At 38.2% G+C, this 18,757-nt stretch overlaps 2 protein-coding genes and 1 pseudogene across 2 annotated transcripts; all 3 read left to right on the forward strand.

Annotated features, from left to right (window-relative positions):
• The first annotated feature begins 13,130 nt into the window (after positions 1-13,130).
• LOC111572008 (histone H2B) lies at positions 13,131-14,155 on the forward strand. The gene has a single exon (XM_055015697.1). The coding sequence runs from the start codon at positions 13,143-13,145 to the stop codon at positions 13,515-13,517; it is 375 nt and encodes a 124-aa protein (XP_054871672.1). The 5' UTR covers positions 13,131-13,142; the 3' UTR covers positions 13,518-14,155.
• Positions 14,156-14,474: 319 nt separating this feature from the next.
• On the forward strand, positions 14,475-15,423 carry LOC111572005 (histone H2A-like). Its single transcript, XM_023275465.3, has one exon. The coding sequence runs from the start codon at positions 14,498-14,500 to the stop codon at positions 14,882-14,884; it is 387 nt and encodes a 128-aa protein (XP_023131233.1). The 5' UTR covers positions 14,475-14,497; the 3' UTR covers positions 14,885-15,423.
• Positions 15,424-16,948: 1,525 nt separating this feature from the next.
• LOC129350125 (histone H4-like) lies at positions 16,949-17,288 on the forward strand (annotated as a pseudogene).
• The last annotated feature ends 1,469 nt before the right edge of the window (positions 17,289-18,757 follow it).

Below are 18,757 nucleotides of genomic sequence, written 5' to 3' on the forward strand. Positions count from 1 at the left end.
TTTTTTTGTCTTTGGTCATTTTTTATTGTTGTATAATATTAGATTAGATGTCGAAATGTTTTTTCTTTTTAATGTGTAATTGTTGAGTGAAAAGTAATATTGGTTGTTATGAGTTTAAATGTAATTGTCAATATTAAATATTTAGATAGAGTCTTGTAGATTGTAATTTGAAAAACTTGTAGTCGATTTTAATGTGTAATTGTATATTTAAAGTTTTCATAGTAATTTGTGTTTAATTCCTAGTGAAAGTGTTATTGTCTTTAAGATCTTAGTATGTAAATAAACATTTAACTATTTAAATAAGTGTTGTAGTGTTGTGCAGTTAATTGATGGGTAGGCGTAGTGAAAGACAGCCAGACAACGGGCTAGAAATAAGAGTTAGGGCAATTCATACAGCACGGGGTTGCGAGCTGGAATCGAACCCGAGTCTCAGCGTTGTGGACCTAGTACATACGTCAGTGGCTTAACTCGTTAAGCTATATGAGCACCCGTGTTACATGCTTTAAAACGTGTATAAATCCAATAGAAAGTCTAGGGGTAGGGTTAGGGTTAGAAAGGCAGGTCCTAACAGTAGTAATACAAAAAATAGGGTTATTTAATATTACACATAAATATTTTTAATGTTAATACGAAGCAGCCGAATAATCTGAGAAATTAATCCGCGGTTTTTCCTTCAGCGTTTTGGCCGATCTATATCCCTAACAGTATAGTACGGCCAAAACGCAGAAGAAAAAAAACCCAACTTTATTCTAAAAATGTTTTGGCTACTTTGGATTAATATTAAATTATGAACATATGTTAAATTTAATATTCATTTTTGTGGATACATTACAACTGTCAGGACCTAACTCTCCAACCCTAACCCTACCCCTAGACTTTCTATTGGATTGATACACCTTTACTGACAGACAACATGCGGGTTCATATAGCGCTGCGGGTTAAGCCACTGACGTATGTATTAGGTCCCCAACGCTGAGGCCCTGGTTCGATTCCCGCTCGCAACCCCGTGCCATAGGAAGTGCTCTCATTCTTATTTCTACCCCCTTGTCTGGCTGTCTCTCACTACACCTATTCATGAAATAACTGAAAAAAACTACAACACTTATTTACAAAGTTACATGTTTAGTTATTAAATAAACTTCTTGATTTTCTTACTTCTTTTTTTGTCCAACTTTATAAATGTTTTTTTGTCTTAACTTTTCCCCCTTTCATTTAATGGCATTTTGTTAGATACTTTATTTCTTTCATCTTCTTCTTCTTCTTTCAAGATTTTTACCCCAACCTTAACAATGTTACAAACCCTTACATTACAATAAAAATACTTCTGTTGTAAAAATCACAACTTTGTCAATTTTTCTATTTATCCATTCCACTTATTTGTTTAGCACCTTTGACACAGGTGACAAAACTAAACAAGTACATAGAAAAAAACCATGCTAAAACTATGATGAAAACTCCCACACATACAAAAACCAAATATTTAACATGTTCATTAAATCTTTTGTGCCCAGGGGATGGAGAAAATTTCTTGAAACCTTCTTGGCCTCACATGGTCAATCATTTTCAATATTAACTTAATTTTCAGTCGAATAAAACTGGGAACTGCAGAGCAACACAAAAACCAACTATATCTCCTGTTTTCTCCTTTAATGACTACTCTTCTTGTGCTTTCAGACCAAAGAACTACTAACTCTTCACAACCTGCTCAAACTCTTGGTACAGGACCTCACCACACGGGTCAAGAAGGTTTCTGTCTCATTTCTACTCTGAAGATCACCTTCTCCTACTCAAACTGCTGACAAATGTTTCTACTGCTCTAAAATCTGTGTAACCCATATGAAAACGCAGTGTTGGGTTTACTTAGCATATTTGAATTTTTAGTTTCTGTAACTTTAATTTAAATATCGGAATTTATTAATATAGCTGTAATAGGATGATTGTAGTTACTTTAAGCAGCCGCTAGGTGGCTCTGTGCGCTCAGTGTAGAGAATCTAGTAGACGTGCGCATTGCATGCTGGGATATAGACACCCCAGCTAAGCCAGATTCTAAAGCTGCTACAGTACATTCATCACAGTTATTGATATTTTATTTAAGAAAAACCGCTTAAATTTTAAAGTTAAGAGTGTGTACATGTTTTGAGGTGTCCCGAAAGAGTCCCACACCGCTGCGACGGCAGGATTTGTTTTCTTTTGTTTTTCTCCACCGAGGACTCCGATTGGTTTTTTCCTGATGCTGGATCTACAGTCAGTGGACAGCAGTGATTCCAACCAGGGTTAAAGAGGATCCAGAATTCTCCATCTTCATCATCTTCATGAAGATTCATGTTGGCAGATAAGATTTAAACGGCGCGCAGTAACCATACAAACACACACACACTACCCGGGTAGAACACAATATACACACACACACTGAATGAACTGGGACAGACATGGATTTAAACTGAACGCTTTGGACCGGACTTTGATAGACTTTGATATCACACAGCGTCAGGCTGTGAAAGGACACTTTATTTTGTTTTATTTCTTTTTATATTGGGATTTTAAAAGTGAATTTGTGCCACTTCATGTCAATTTTTGAAATAAATATGTTTTTGTTTACCTTTTTACATTAACCATCCCTTGCTCCTTGAGTCGAACCAGACTACAGTAGTCGAGTAAAGGTTGTTCTTAATGGGTTACATCTGCTCTCCAGAACTTCCTACAAATAATCTCTAAGTCTCTTCTGCTGCAGGTTGCTTTGTAGAACTGTTCCAGAAAACCTCACTAAACCACATGGAGGGGCCTCAAGATAGTCGTCCAAATGAAACCATACAAAAACCAAACTAACACAACCCAAACGCTAAAGTCTCCTGCAGCCTACCAAAGAAGCTCTGACAACAGACAATCAGGACAGGAACTCTTACCTTCTGGACAACCAACGCTGGTTCACAAACAAGAATACAGAATGTGTCTGACCAAAAACCTCTAAAGACTCACTACAGCCAAGATAAAGACACAACTCAGCTGCATCAAATCCACTAATCACTGCACACATTAGCACCATGTGCTAACTGTGGCTAAAGAACCACATTTACCAAGACAACTATCCAGTACAAATCCCTAAAACACACCAAGAAACACACTAAAGATGATTGTACTGCTGGAAGCTGCAAACCAACGCCTACAGAACAAACTAAAGCAACAGAGCCAAACCCCGTTCACTGATGAAAAGAAACAGAGGAAATGTATGTCTGCAGCTAAATAAAGCAGGAGTACACTCCGCTGCTCAGGTGTTCCTGATAACACCAAGCAGCCACCTGGACAGCCAATAGGAACACAGCTTACTGTAAGTCCAGAGGGCTGGCTTAGTGAAGGACATTTAGTTTAAATTTGAAGCATAAAGTTAACATCGAAAGTTGAAAACCACCTTCTGATACCTGAAGTCTCTGAGTTTTCACACAAAGAACACCTGAACATGTCAAACTGTTTCCATAGTAGAACCCTCATTGTAAATACATCATAGTATGGTGTGTTGCTGAAAAAACATTAGGACCCGGCTGTCAGGGGACAAACATGTAAGAAACATGAGAACAGAGAGAATCCAACCAGTAGGTCACAGTTTATCATCCCCCAGTCATCTCCTGAAGTCCATATGGTGAGAGACATCAGTATCTGGTTGTTAATTTACCAGAGGATGCTTATAATCATGCTGATGTGGTCTGTACTCTACAGTATTTTAGTGACTCAATAAATGCCTAAGTTGTTTTTTTTAAAAATGCTTTTTAGTTTTTAATGAACATTTAATAGCGTATATGTAATAAATAAATGACCTTCGCCCATCTTAAGAAAAATTCACTCAGAACTCTGCTAAGTTAACAGTACTAAATAAATCAATGAATACATGCATACACACATAAATAAGTTAACACATTAACTGTATTAAGATAAGATTTAGTTTTTTTTTTTTTTTTAAGTTATGTTTTTGCAGAATCCAGTATTGCTCACTGGTTGGTCATTACATTTTATTAGTTTGATTTCACTGTTTAAAATGATGCCACCTCTTTTCAGACAGAACCTGTGATAATAAAACAATACAAAATTTTTAGGTCCGTGTTAATAAAGCACTTAAAGCTTTCAGTATGGCTAAATGCTTTTTTCAAAATTAAATATATCACTCCTTAGGTGGTAGTGGCCCCAAGTTCAGTAAAGTTGGAAAGATATTCACAGATTCGGGCTTCCAGCATCAATAACTCGTTAGATTTAGGTTGTCAAAACATAAACGGTGCCTCTTTCCCATTGTTGCAAGGCAGACAATGTGCTACAAGCCCAGTTTTATCAAAAGTAGCTGTCTTTCAAGCTACAGGAATAACATTGGTGTCTATGGAGTGAACAGGGTCCGTCTGCAATTTGCAAAACCGCTGCAACAGTAAAGAGAGACAAATATTCAATAACTTCACTCTTATACATTGTAGTGTCACTAAAATCACTGCAGCCTTCAACTGGCTCCTGTTGACAAAGTGTTTTAACAGAAATGTAAATGCTGTAATTTGATTCTTTTAATGAACCATGTAACTTGAATGGATGTGATGCTGGTGTGACCACAGTGCACACGTCTGATGTTGCTCACAGTGGTCCAAGGGACGCTCAGGGAGTTTGTGTGTTTGCTCAGACTCAGGAAAAATTAGACGGAACACTGACCCCAACCCACTTAATTTAATTCATTATATGCACAAGACAAATGTGAAGCACTCAGCAGGCTGTTTCTTTTACAGCCATCACAATGGGTCACCATGAAAACAACAGGTGATAATCAACCCTAAATATACCCCCTTTAGCTTCCCGTCCACCAGATCTGCTTACAGAGTAAAAATGACATTAGACAGACAATGCTTCCGTCACAACATGTGCAAGAGCCTCAACGAGGGCACGGGGGGCATCAAAACTTCACACCTACAGCATAAAGCCTGCATAAAAACACCCGTTACTCAACGCTCATGTTAACTAAAACTGATCTTGGTTAGGGCTGCATAGCTGCACTAAAGGTTAACAGTGTTGTTTTCAAAATGCTGAGTGTAATTAGATGTATAAAATACCTCCAGAGCACCAGCGCTAATGAACAAGAGCCACCTTACCTATGTACAACTGTTGATGCTCGCAAATCAGCTGCCACAGCCAGGTAATGAAAAGTGTCTCAGCCCTCTGCTGTTTCTAATTATAGAAAGGCATCATATACACACTTCATACTGACATCTGAAAAACCGTAAAGGCAGGGCGATGTTCTTCTTGAATAACAGCCACTGATTTGGTTTCCCATGGCTGGCACGCTAAGGGGAAGATTTTATGGCAGTGCACAAGAACACACACACTCACACACACTCCTCCTAATGCAATCAGTCATTATCTGCCCCCATGTTGTGCACCATAAGTCTACTGACTGACAGCTGGAGTCACCCTGACTGATGGGCTCCAAATCAGTGTGAAGAGCCCCAACATTGATGAAAGCGTTTCTCTCACCAGCATGGCACCAGCTGATGGCTCCAATCCAGGCCCAGTTTTATTACTACTCTGCGGTATACCTGAAATACCACAAGAAGAAAAAAAAAACCCACACTAATACTCATGGAGTTGATCCAAAACGAGCTGCACCGAAGCCAAAGACACACCCGTTTGTTTTTCTTTTGTGCCAACAGTCTTGTTGTTTCTAAACAATAAAACGGATTTTTACTGTGGTTTATAAATGTATTCAGCACTAACAAACTGTAATTATCTGATCTGCTTTCTAAACATGATAAAGCTCAAACAGAAGATAAGATTTTTTTTTGGCTAATTTAATGCAAAGTTGGCTCAAAGAGACTTAAAGCATCGGTGGTGTTGACCTTTCCCACTGCTTGGTTTTCTAATGATCCATTTTTTTTGTCAGATTTCTGTGCTGGTAGTCTTTCATCAGCGCAAAGTCAAGGAGGAACTAATCAGTGTTTTCTGCTTGCGAGGCAGAGCCACACCCTTTCTCACCCCATCTTTTTTCCCCAAACTACACAAGTCCACATCTGGAGTGACATCATTAGGAAAACAGTGCTGCAGACAAAGTGAACCTCTGATCTGATTTATATAACATTACTATTGGCTCACAGGACGACTGGCTACACCGCGAAATAGGATATTTAGCAAAGTGTGTAAGAGAAGAAGTCGTGAATTGAAAATATAGGCCTCAGAACTAAAATTTACAAGTGACACATCGGTTAATGGATAGCAGGAGAGCAAACAAACAAACTAACATGAGAAAACGTTTACCAATAACAACGACATCTGACCAAATGCCTGAGCAGCGTCTGTTGTCGTGCCAGCACCTGACATCCAATCACACATGGAGAGCAAGAGCTTGACATTGGCCACAGCAACAAAAGCATTGTCAGTACGGACCCCTGAGGAGATCAATTTGCTCTCCTCTGGTTCAAGGCCTTTCAGCAGGGTTGAATAGAGGACAAAGGGCCACTCACAGCAGCAGGAGGCTCTGCAATGTTTCTCTAATGGGGTGTAAAGACAAACAAATCACTGGGATGAGACTTGGTCTTGTTATTGTGATGAGCCTGCGATTTACACCTGGATCCCTCGGCCTGATAAGGGATAATTAGTTTGGGATTTAACGGTTTATAAAGGTGGCGTGAGTGTGGGGAAGTGAGTAAAGGCTGGTGTGGTGAAGTGTGGTGGTCCTCTGGTGCTTGAGTGTTACTGCTCTGCAGAAAAATAAAGCAATAATGTGAGTTTTCAAAGGATTAAGCTTTTCTCAAATGTTTTTCTTCTAGGAAGTAACAAGGGCATATTTCACTTTTGCCAACTTTAAAATAAATGAAAATGAACCTGCATGATAACTAGGATGAACTATGATTTGTTATGCAACTGATAAATTAATGAAATGTTCCATCTGTAATGCTAATAAAATGCTTCAAAACATCTGGAAAAATACAAAAGTCCTTTTGAAAGTTACGGTAATGTTTTTCTTTTGAATTTTTTTATTCCACAATTCCTTAATTAGTCATATTTTTTCATACTGAAAATATGTTATTAAATCATTCATTTTCTGTTAATGCATGGTTGTTTTACATCAGACTTTTAGGTAATACAAGCCATTTTTGCACATTTGATATTAATTGCATTACATATAACCAATAGTTTATTGCCTAAATGCAAGTTTTTAATATGTGTTAGTAGAGCACAGTCATAGGTATCTGCACAGGGGCTGAATCGATTTTAAGTCAAAATCTAAATTTAAAACAATGCAATTAGCAACATGCAAATGCTATAGTTTAGGATAAACGTTATGCAACAAGTCTGACACAGGATTTAAACTTTTGCGTCAAAGGCTTTGCGCATTCATGCCATCTTTGTGTGACAGTCACACTTTTAACGGTATCTCATGTGCTGATGCTCCATCATTTTTTAAAAATACATCATGCAGTGAATACTGAACTGAAGCAGGACTGTAAGATTGCATCAAATTATATTATCTATCACATCTAACCATCTTGTATTATCTATCACATCACTGAGCTGTTTTCCACATGTCGCTCACCCTAATTTGCACTTTAAAGAGTGATGACTAACCTGCAACAGTCTGCAACAACACAGACTGAAAAGCTGCTGGAACAGAAATTCACCTAAACAACTGGCCTCTTAGCCTGTCAGGGATCTTTTCCTTAACTTCATGACTCACCATACTACCAACATGATGTTATCTGAGGGCTCACAAGGAAAAAAAATGAACAAATTAGACATACAGATTTAAAAGTGGTTTTGGAGAATGCCAAAAGTCATCGTTTACCCACATTTTAATCTAGAGTCATTCTTGTGTGATGACCACTTTTTTGATGGTATCTCATGCGGCAGTGCTTCGTCACGTGTTGAAAATTCATGATAAAAACAGACATTTGAGATAAATTACATTCCAATTACTCTCCAAATCATTACTATGACTTTATTCTACCACTGCTATGGCTTTAAAGTCAAAAAGTCTCTGCCCAAATTACCTGAAAAGGGCTTCTGTACACTTTTATCACACTTTTGATGGTGTCACATGTGAAAAGCCTCCATCACATGTTGAAAATTGCTTACAAAATAGACATTTGTGATAAATTTTACTGCAAATGCACTCATAATGCACCTGAGAAATTAGTCACTAACCATTACCCAAATAGTAACTAACCTGATAGACTCTGCATCAACACTGATTAAAGAGCTCATAGAAGAGAAACTCACCTTGATGTGGCCTTTCTGGGATATTAATTTTTTTATTTAATGGCACACCATTTTAAAATGATGATATATGAGTGTTAAATAGGACATGTTTAGTCATTTAGACATTCAGATTCACAGGTGTTTTTTGTAGAGCAGCAGCAGTCATTGTTTACCACCTATTTAAAACTACCACTACTGTGTGTTTAAAGTCGACATTTGTCTGCCAGAGTTACCTGAAAAGTGCAGCTGTAACGTGGAGGACCTGAACCCTGGCACACATCGTGGCTTTCACTGCTACGGTAACGAGAAAAAAAGTCGACTAAGAAGTGGGTGTTAAGAGCCATACCGGGAAAAAACGTGCAGAAAAAAAAAAAAAACATTGAACGGGTTAATTGCAGAATTACCATACTTTTAATCATCCGTCTCGTGTCTAATGGAATAGCTACATTCCTGTTTTAATAATCAAGCTATCTTTTTACAACTGATTTGGTTCTATGAGAAGTTACAGTGGTTTTGATGTCTTAGAACGATTGTAAAATATTTTGTGTATTAAAGTTTTAAGGGTCGATACTGATGCAGCATATTTTGATCAACAGAGACTGATAGCTGATATTTTGAACCGATAAAATCAATGTAATGTTTTGACAGAATGTGATAGCAGAGAACCTGTCATTCATAACTAGGCTTCTTCATTAATAAGTGTGACTATAACAGATTATGTAAAATAAGAATAGGAGTGATTAAAATAGAATGTGCTGTTCTGTTTATGTGAGATCGACTGAGATTGATCAGTTTGTCTCCCGCAGTTCTGTCGGCTGTCCTTCTCTGTTTTCTTACATTTTTTCTATTCTATCACTTTTATTGCCTACTAAGATCCAGATCTTAAAGCCTTATTTATTATTGGCTTGTGTTTCTTGTTCAGTTTTTGCAGTTTCTGCTTTAGAGACATTTCTGGGACAACAAAGCAACTACTGACAGAGAGGTGGCTGCATCAGACCTGAAATAGCACATTTAATTTATCAGTGAAAATACTGATACAGATAAAATGAAAAATGCAACAAAAATATCAGCCACGATAATAAGCCAGGCCAATAATCAGTCTATCCCTATTAATAAATAGCTATAGTCAGAAGGTTCCAAGCAGTAAGATTTTAATAAACGGCTTGTTCTGCCAATAAGTGTAGGGTCACTAATGACATATGCTTTTAAATGTTAATTGTTGCTTCCCTTTTAGTTTTGACAGTTCCATGGTCTTAGTCAGCACTTACTTGCCTTGCTGGGACACTTCAATGGAACTTAAATTCTTCTTTAATTTTCACTGGCATCAAAGGTCCACTGCTCTGTTTCAGTATCACTTCCTTATTTTTTGACACATCCACATAAAACGGAAGGGGCTTTTCTTTCTGGTTAGGCCTCATCCAGGTATGGATTCAGAGTGATTCAAAAGCTACACACATTTTGACTTAGACATATTATTTTCGGCATTTTTGCTTTCTGCATCTGTGAATCCATGTGAAAAATTTTAGAAATCTTCTGTCCACCCATGTCTGCGAGCAGCCCAAAGTTTAAGACTGTATGAACTGTCCACACAGAAAGCACGCTGACTGCAGATGTACCAGAAAAGTAAACTGGACATTGGTCTTCCTGTGCCGTATCCATTCCATGATGTTTGTACTATATTCCAGCTACTTAGTTATATTCTTGTTAGGTGACTGCCCGCACAGTTTTCTCTTTACATTCTGTCCAAACACAATAATCTAGGCAGCTCTTTTTGCTTTCAGGTCATCTTCATGTTTGCACACATAGAAGCACATGGAAGTCTGGTTCTGTGAGTTTGCAGCTGTCCAGTTGAAACCATGAATTGATCATTAGTAAATAAAATAAATAGGTTTTGATGTTGTATTCATCAGCAAGTTTTTTTTTTTCCAGTTGTGAACAATCCACAAACTAGTCATTAAATTTCAATCAGTATAGTTGTGATAGATGGAGCCTTAAAGGTTTCTTGCTGCTTGCAGCTTCTCTAAATGTGAAAGCATGAGTGCGATGTCAGACTGAATGAGGAGGTGAAATGAAGTTGCAGTTCAGCATGATTATCAAGGCGTGGGCGAGAGAGCATCATTTTGAAAAATGTGAAAATGCGATCGCAGTGGGTACTGAGGTACTGGATGTTAAAGGCAGATGAATGGATGTCTGTGTGACAGCTGAATTATCGAGGGTAATGGTGTAATTCTAAAGCGGGTCCCGGTGGTGTTGTTTAGTGACCACTGACTGGATGATCTGGAGAGGAAGTTGACCTTTCATTATTCTGTCTTGAAATTGCTTTGTTCCCTGTAATGTCAGCTATCTCAGTGGAGCCGCCGAAAACCCGTAGAGGTCTGTGGTTTTACTGAAGTGATAAAAGTGAAGTCAGGCAGAGCTGAAGAGAAGTTGGAGTTCAGTCAGAACTTTCTCAGATTAAAAAAAAAATCTAAATATCCTCTGATGCTCCTTAGAGTGTGCTTTGCAGCATCTCACTGTATAGACACATATATGTATGGGTCAAAACTAACTGTATTGGTCAGACATCAACTGGTTCAGTTTGTTGGTTTGCAGGAATCTTTAAAAACATTACAGATATGAACTAAATTTGGTGGAAAATTACTCAAAAGAAAGCTCATGTACAAATTTTTGCATCAAGTGCAGATATGTCCTTATTCACACTGCATGCACAATGTAAACAAAATCATACTATTTTTTAACCTAAAATTAAATCAACAGAACTGCTTTCAGTTTCCCTTTGTGCAATTTTTTAAAAGTTATTTTTTGGGCCTTTATTTAGAGGACGGTGGAGAGAAAGACAAATAATGTAGGGACAAGAGTGGGGGAAAGACATGCAGAAAATGACCGTGTGTTGGTCTTGAATCCATGGCTGGTGTGTAGGGGACTGTAGCCCCTGTTTATGGGTCGCCAGCACCCCAGTGAGGTAACTTTACCAATGTGTTTGAGACTTTTAACAAGCGAAAGTTTACGACAATGAACTCTGTGCTCATGCAAATGAGTAGCAACAAGGCAAAGCCCTGTATCTTGAAACACATTGCTGTGCTAACATCATTCACTTCTCAGCTGCTTACATAGACAATGAATGGGAAGCAAGGAGTGACTGATCCAGTGGATTCTTACCATTACTCTTCGCCTTCTATTCCCTAGCTTGCCAGTCTTCTGTCTGTTATATTTTACTGTTATTCTCTGGACTGAAAGCCCTTGATTCAATATGCAGCAGAGTTGTCTATGAGCAAAACTTACTCTTTGATTTTGTAGTCAATCATGTCCATTTAATTCCTGGAATGATGGGGAATTAATATTTGACTTATTGAGCAGCCCTACCCCAATCAGCAGCTTTCATTTGAATAAATGTTGTTCCATTTTTGAACACAGTATCTCATTCTCTAATTATAATTGTGCATTAAGTCCTAAAATGATTACTTGATCAATTAATCAACTGAAATAAAATGTTTTGGTACTTGAATAATCTGTCAAATCATGTATTTGTCAAGCAAACCATTCATTCCCTGGTTCTCACTCTGAAAATGGGATGCTGCTGCTTTTTTTGATATCTTTCTGTTTTGGAATGTTGTTCGCACAAAATAAGAAATTGTTTTTGGAGACTTTTAGATTTATTTTTATATTCATAGATGTTTTCACCCCAAGTTGCTCAAGGGAAGAATGGTGTAACTTTAAAGAAGAGGAAAGATGTCAGGGGTCATGTTGTCGAGCATTTTAACCTTTAAGTAAAAATATAATCACACTTCAAAACAAAAGGTCACAATCCTAGCTTCACTTTCTTCACTTTCGAGTACAACAAAAATGGCAGCCAAGAGGCCAAAAGCAAGGAGTGGAACATAGAACAAAAGGAAAAGAGAAACATAAATCCATGAGGAACTTAAATTGACACTCACTTTTTGTCTGACTTCATCCTTTCAACAACATAAGAGAGCTATGTACTAACCAAACACCTTACAGGATCACTCTATTGTGGGCATGATGTGGTCCTAGAAGTGTTGCTCCTCAGGGTTTGTACACACCCAGCTCGAGGGTCATCGATCTAGACAATAAGGAGTTACTGCAACTGAGTCTGCAGCACTATGGACCAAAACAACAGACAATCTAAGCATTTTCATATCAGGCTTACATGCAAATATAAATTAATACAACAACAGACAAAAATATTAATTGAATATTCATATGTAAGTGCCAGTCTCAAAATTATTAGCATCTTATAATATATAAAATCAAAGATTATACGTGCAATTTATTGTTTTGTAATGAAGAGTGTGCATTATTTTTACATTATTAGCTATATAAAAGCATCTTAAATTTGTATTTTCTTTAAGCACAATTTAAACTATTTTCTGCAAACATAAAACTAACCGCTTGCATGGTAAATATATGCCATTGAAATGTTTAGACAAATAATTTATGCATATATTATAAGCTAAGTTTAGTTGTGGCACTGCCCAATAAACTTTGACTGAAACTGCTCAGCAATTACAGTGCGTATAGAAGGTATACAGCCCCCTTCGAAGTTTATAACTTTTATTGCCTTTCAATAATAAATCATCGTTGATATAATTGACTTTTTGGACAAGAATTCACAAAAAGCAAATCTTCAATTTAGGTTGGATTTTTTGTGCGCAGCGCAGATTTTCTGTGCGCGGAGACCGTGTCAGCAGTGCGCAGCTTAGAGGGAAAAGTGGTCACATCTGTAGAACTACATTGAAACTGTCGGAGGTCTCCAGCTTTCTGTGTGGTCTCCATGGAAACCAGACTCCAACCAGCTGAGCAGATCAGCCAATGACAGACGGGGGGCTGCGCAGTCGTATTTCCATGCGGCCTGTAGAAGAAGAGCCTCTCTCTACTCTCAGCTTCAGTCGTTACTACAGTGACAGAGAAAGATGCCAGAACCAGCAAAGTCCGCCCCGAAGAAGGGCTCCAAGAAAGCGGTGACGAAGAGCGCCGGAAAGGGCGGCAAGAAGAGGAAGAGGAGCAGGAAAGAGAGCTACGCTATCTACGTGTACAAGGTGCTGAAGCAGGTCCATCCCGACACCGGCATCTCGTCCAAGGCCATGGGCATCATGAACTCGTTCGTCAGCGACATCTTCGAGCGGATCGCTGGCGAGGCCTCCCGCCTGGCTCACTACAACAAGCGCTCCACCATCACCTCCAGGGAGATCCAGACTGCCGTCAGACTGCTGCTGCCCGGTGAGCTGGCCAAGCACGCCGTGTCTGAGGGAACCAAGGCCGTCACTAAGTACACCAGCTCCAAGTAAACACCTTCATCATCCACAACACACAACGGCTCTTTTAAGAGCCACACGTGTTCACGAATTAGAGCTCAACGTCCAATGGCAACATAAATATTTATATGTTAAGCTAATTAATACATAAATGTACAGTGATGGGCATGGAAGTATACTTCTTACATGAAGTAGAGGATAGAGAAGCAGTTTCACATACACACTTTGAAATGTTCTGTTAAACTATGAGGTGAGTCACTTTGAAAACTTCAAAGCATAAAAGCAATCATTTTTGCTTCATGGCCTAAACTATGTCAGTAACAAATGTACAAGTTAGTTTCAACATAATTGTTTTTGTGTTTAATAAAATAAACAGTAATCTCTTTTCTGATCACTGGACACTCCACTCTCGTTTTAAATGATGAATTACTGACCAGTCACAGTGTAATTAATATTAGTCTAAATGGCCTTCATTTACATCTGTAATGATTCCAGACAGTCAGACTCTGCTGTTAGATGTTTAATGGTTTATACGTGTTCATGGAGGAGCTGAAAACAACTGGTTTTATGTTTTACTTGATTTATTGCTGCTGCTCTGCAGCAGTGTTTGTAAAATATATTCTCATGTACTGACTTGTTTATTGTAAGTCATAAGGAAATTCAGTGAATAAACACTTTGTGTACAGGATTAAACTTGAATTCAAATTCAACTATAGCTTATTCTATTATATATACTTGTGTTCCTTTCCAGTCGGGATTTTATTTGAAGTAAACTAAAACCATGTTTCACTAAACTGCAGTTAAACAGTTTCATTTTAAACTGCATTAGTGATGTGTTGGTCTGAATGAAGCGGCTCTTAGAGCTACAATAACTCTCCTCTGATTGGACGATCACATTTCCCTCTCATTCTGACCAATCAGTGAGCAGCTGTGTTCCTATATAAGGCTGCAGTTTGTCGCCTTGACGTTATTCTAGTTTCTGCTCTCAGTAAGAAGCTTTTATTGTCTGAAACATGTCTGGACGTGGAAAGACCGGCGGCAAAGCCAGAGCCAAGGCAAAGACCCGCTCCTCCCGGGCAGGACTTCAGTTCCCGGTGGGTCGTGTCCACAGACTGCTGAGGAAGGGCCACTATGCGGAGCGTGTGGGTGCCGGCGCTCCCGTCTATCTGGCGGCTGTGCTGGAGTACCTGACCGCTGAGATCCTGGAGCTGGCTGGAAACGCCGCCAGAGACAACAAGAAAACTCGCATCATTCCCCGTCACTTGCAGCTGGCTGTCCGCAACGACGAGGAGCTCAACAAGCTGCTGGGCGGAGTGACCATCGCTCAGGGCGGCGTGCTGCCCAACATCCAGGCTGTGCTGCTGCCCAAGAAGACCGAGAAGCCCGCTAAGTCCAAGTAAAGCAGGAGACCTGCTGATCAACACAAAGGCTCTTTTCAGAGCCAAACACTGTGTTCTGGTAAAAGACAAACGTCCTCATACGTCTCAAACACTTCAACAGTTGGTGCAACATCCAGACCGTCATCTTATATTACACAGTTGTTGCACCAATTAAGTTACTTTAGAATGTAATGGTTTTGTAGGACACAAACCACCCTGCCCGTGTACAACAGTGTTGTTCACAGTGTGATATAGCACACAAAACAACCACAATAAAAAGAAACACCAATGAACACTACATGAATCTAGCAAATGCCATATTCGAGACTAAATCTGTAGTTATTGGAACATGTTGGTTTCGGTCATAAAAGTTTGTCTGTTTGGCTCCGCCCAGTGAAAAATGCCACAGGCTGTCCTCTCTTACGTCCGCAGTTCTTCCCAAAACAATTCCGAATCAGAACAATTAAGTTTGGACTAATTGTTTAATAGTGAGGCAAATATCATTTTCTTTTAAATTCAAATTATATTAGTACGTGTTTACAATTTGATGGTGCTGTTGAAAACATGTCAAATTTATTTCTGCTAATTTTACATTTTTCTTTCCATTTTTAAATTTAGTTTTTTATTCTTTCTGAAAAAGACTAAATGATAAACTAGGAGGTAACAGCACCTTGTCAGATACAGAGCTCAGTCCTGCTCCTTTAAAATGGTGAACATTATTATCAAAGGCAAAAGTAATTAACACAACATAATGGAATTACAAATTATACTTATAACAAAGAGTAGAAAAACATCAGTATTAAGATAAGATATTATGCTGTTTTGTATTTACGTTTTTTTTAAAGTTGTAAAATATATACTTAGTGAGAAGAGGGATAGTATTAAATGCATCTTTTAAAAAAATAATAAAAAACTTGATGATTGATTACATTTCAGTTCTTATTTTTAATATATTTAAAGTCTCTAGATCTATTGAACACATTAATAACAGCCAGTTGTTTCAAACAGACTGATGTGGATTTTTAAAATTTGATTTATTATTAATATCTAAGTGTTGAAGTTTAGAGCATCTTGCTGAGCTTTACAATGAGAGAAGTGATGTTGAGTGAGCTGGCCAAGCACGCCGTGTCCGAGGGTACCAAGGTCGTCACCAAGTACACCAGCTCCAAGTAAACACTTTCATCATCTACACACACAACGGCTCTTTTAAGAGCCACACACTTTATCTGCAGAGCTTTACAGCGCTTTCAGCTGTGTCAAAACTGTGATCTGTAGGACCAAACTTGGAACAATTCCATATTCTGTTGAAGACATGAATTAAATCTGAATGCATTTTTTTGCTGATTGCTTTGATCGTTGTATTTTTGTGGATCATTATCATTTAAGAATTTGCAGCTCAATATTGTGACTGATTTAATACATTGCAGAAAAAAATTGCAACTGTGATTATTCTGTCATTGACATACATTTGATTAAACAATGAAATGAGTATTGCTGGAGTATTCAGAATATTACGTTCTAAGATCACCATGATATCTGATCCTGTGTTAAACAGATCAACAGATCAGTAAAATAAATACAATAAGCACCATTAAGATAAACCATCACTACGCACAAACTGACGTTTCAGGGTTTTATCAATATGACCACCAAAAAATACTTTTTCAAATGTTTGTTCCCAAAACTAACATTTCTTCTGCTGACCACAGTGAATGTTAATATCTGATTTGATGGTCCCTTTACTATTTTAAATGACATGTTAGATTCATGTTTATATATTGTATTATTGCTTTGTGTGTGCTATATGGTGACAGTGCTCTGTTTTAAACACAATTCTTATTGTATCTTCTCAGCTGCTGTAATGTGTGAATTTCCTGCTGAAGGATCCATAAAGACAGCAGCTGCTGATCCTGCTGTTGGTCAGTTGGTGGCGCTGATGGAGCAAAGAAGGTTTTATTAAGCAGCATTGAACATCCACAGAAGAAGAGGAGGCTAGCCTCTGTCTTCTATCACGTCCTCAGTAGAGAGTTAAATGTCCGTGAATCCAGCAGCTGCATCATTGAGCAAAAAAGTAGAAGAACAGTGATGTCTGGACGAGGCAAAGGAGGGAAAGGACTCGGTAAAGGAGGCGCAAGCGTCACCGTAAAGTTCTCCGGGATAACATCCAGGGAATCACCAAGCCCGCTATCCGCCGTCTGGCTCGCCGCGGTGGAGTCAAGCGTATCTCGGGTCTGATCTACGAGGAGACTCGCGGTGTGTTGAAGGTGTTCTGGAGAACGTCATCCGTGATGCCGTCACCTACACCGAGCACGCCAAGAGGAAGACGGTGACCGCCATGGATGTGGTGTACGCTCTGAAGAGGCAGGGCCGCACTCTGTACGGCTTCGGAGGTTAAAGTCAGCGATGATGCAGCAAAACAATGGTCCTTTTCAGGGCCACACATCTACAAGAGAGCTCGGTCCACTAAATGCAGTCTGCTGTGATTTAAGTTGGCATCTATATGGCTTTTTTTTTCTCTGCTTAATGAGGTTGATATATATGTGTATATAACACGACGGTATTGTCTGTTTCCATGTTTTTGCAAGATAACCAAAGTACGCTGTTCATGTTTAGTAACCATGCATATAAAAAATAACTGCTACTCAAGAAAGTATCATGTGTGACGGCTGAGTCAAGTCTTTCTCTCTGTTTATGATCAGTCTCCCTTTTTTAATTTTTTTTTTAAAAATATAAAATATATTTATATATATATATATATATATATATATATATATATATATATATATAATTCTGCACACATTTATTCCTGTTGTGTTTGCTGCTGGAGAAAAGGAGGTCAGAGATAGAACTGAGGAGGGTGCAAAGGAAAGATCAGTGAGTGTGAGGCCAATTATTGGAAGAAAGTGGATGAGTAACAAGTAAACGAGACCTGGAGAAGAGTCCAGACCTAATCAGGTCAATGGGGAAAAACAGGGAACCTGAACCTGGTGACAGAACCTGGATCAATAAGTTCAATTTGAATTTCAACACATGATACTGGTCTCTCCCCATCCAGTCTGACTTTCCTCACTGTGGGATCGAGAAAATGTTTATCTGATAATAACCGACATGCTCCAAAATATTGCTTTGGTTTTCATTAATTCTGCTTCTCTGTTCTTACTAAGCTTAGCTCGATCAGTTATAAATACATGAATAATTTTGATTGATTACAGGATGTTTAATGTGAAGTTGTTGCTAGAAGTGTGATTTTTAAGATGTCATATCTGTGTATCCAGTTATTGTATTTACATAAATCTGTGTACAGAGCAGCAGCCTGCTGGTTCATTGTATTAATGACCACTTATTGAGGTTAAAAAAAAAATGCTCTGAAATTGAGTATTTTGGTATTGGATGACAAAACTATGATATTAGAGAAATACAGAGTGAAAGTGACTCAGGAAGAGCAAGTAGGAGAGAAAAGTAAAAAAAAAACAAACTGTGAACTCTGAATGTTAACAAGCTGATCAAGATTGCTACCAAATTAAGTATTTTAACACTTAAAAATCCTGCCCGACTGCGACAAGTCCTCTGTAAAACTACGAAAAAGAAAACCCAAAAAAGACCATAATTCTTTTCCAACGACTTCAAAACTTGGCAGCACAGGTTCTAAGACCAGGAGGAGAACTCAAGTTTTAAAGTCTCTGATCTGGTTACTTGTCTGTTATAGAATTGTTTTTCAGATCATTTAATTGGTTAATAAAGCTCTTAATAGTCTTTGTCTTCATCAAACTTTTAAAACTATCTTATCGTGTAGCCAAGATATTTAATTAAAAAAGGAATTTTCTGTTTTGATAGAACAATTATTTTAGTGACAGCTGCATGTTGCTGTCTTTACTAAAGTCATTGATTTCTTAA

The sequence above is a fragment of the Amphiprion ocellaris genome, chromosome 12, assembly GCF_022539595.1.
Source record: "Amphiprion ocellaris isolate individual 3 ecotype Okinawa chromosome 12, ASM2253959v1, whole genome shotgun sequence".
In the NCBI taxonomy this organism is placed as follows: Eukaryota; Metazoa; Chordata; class Actinopteri; family Pomacentridae; genus Amphiprion; species Amphiprion ocellaris.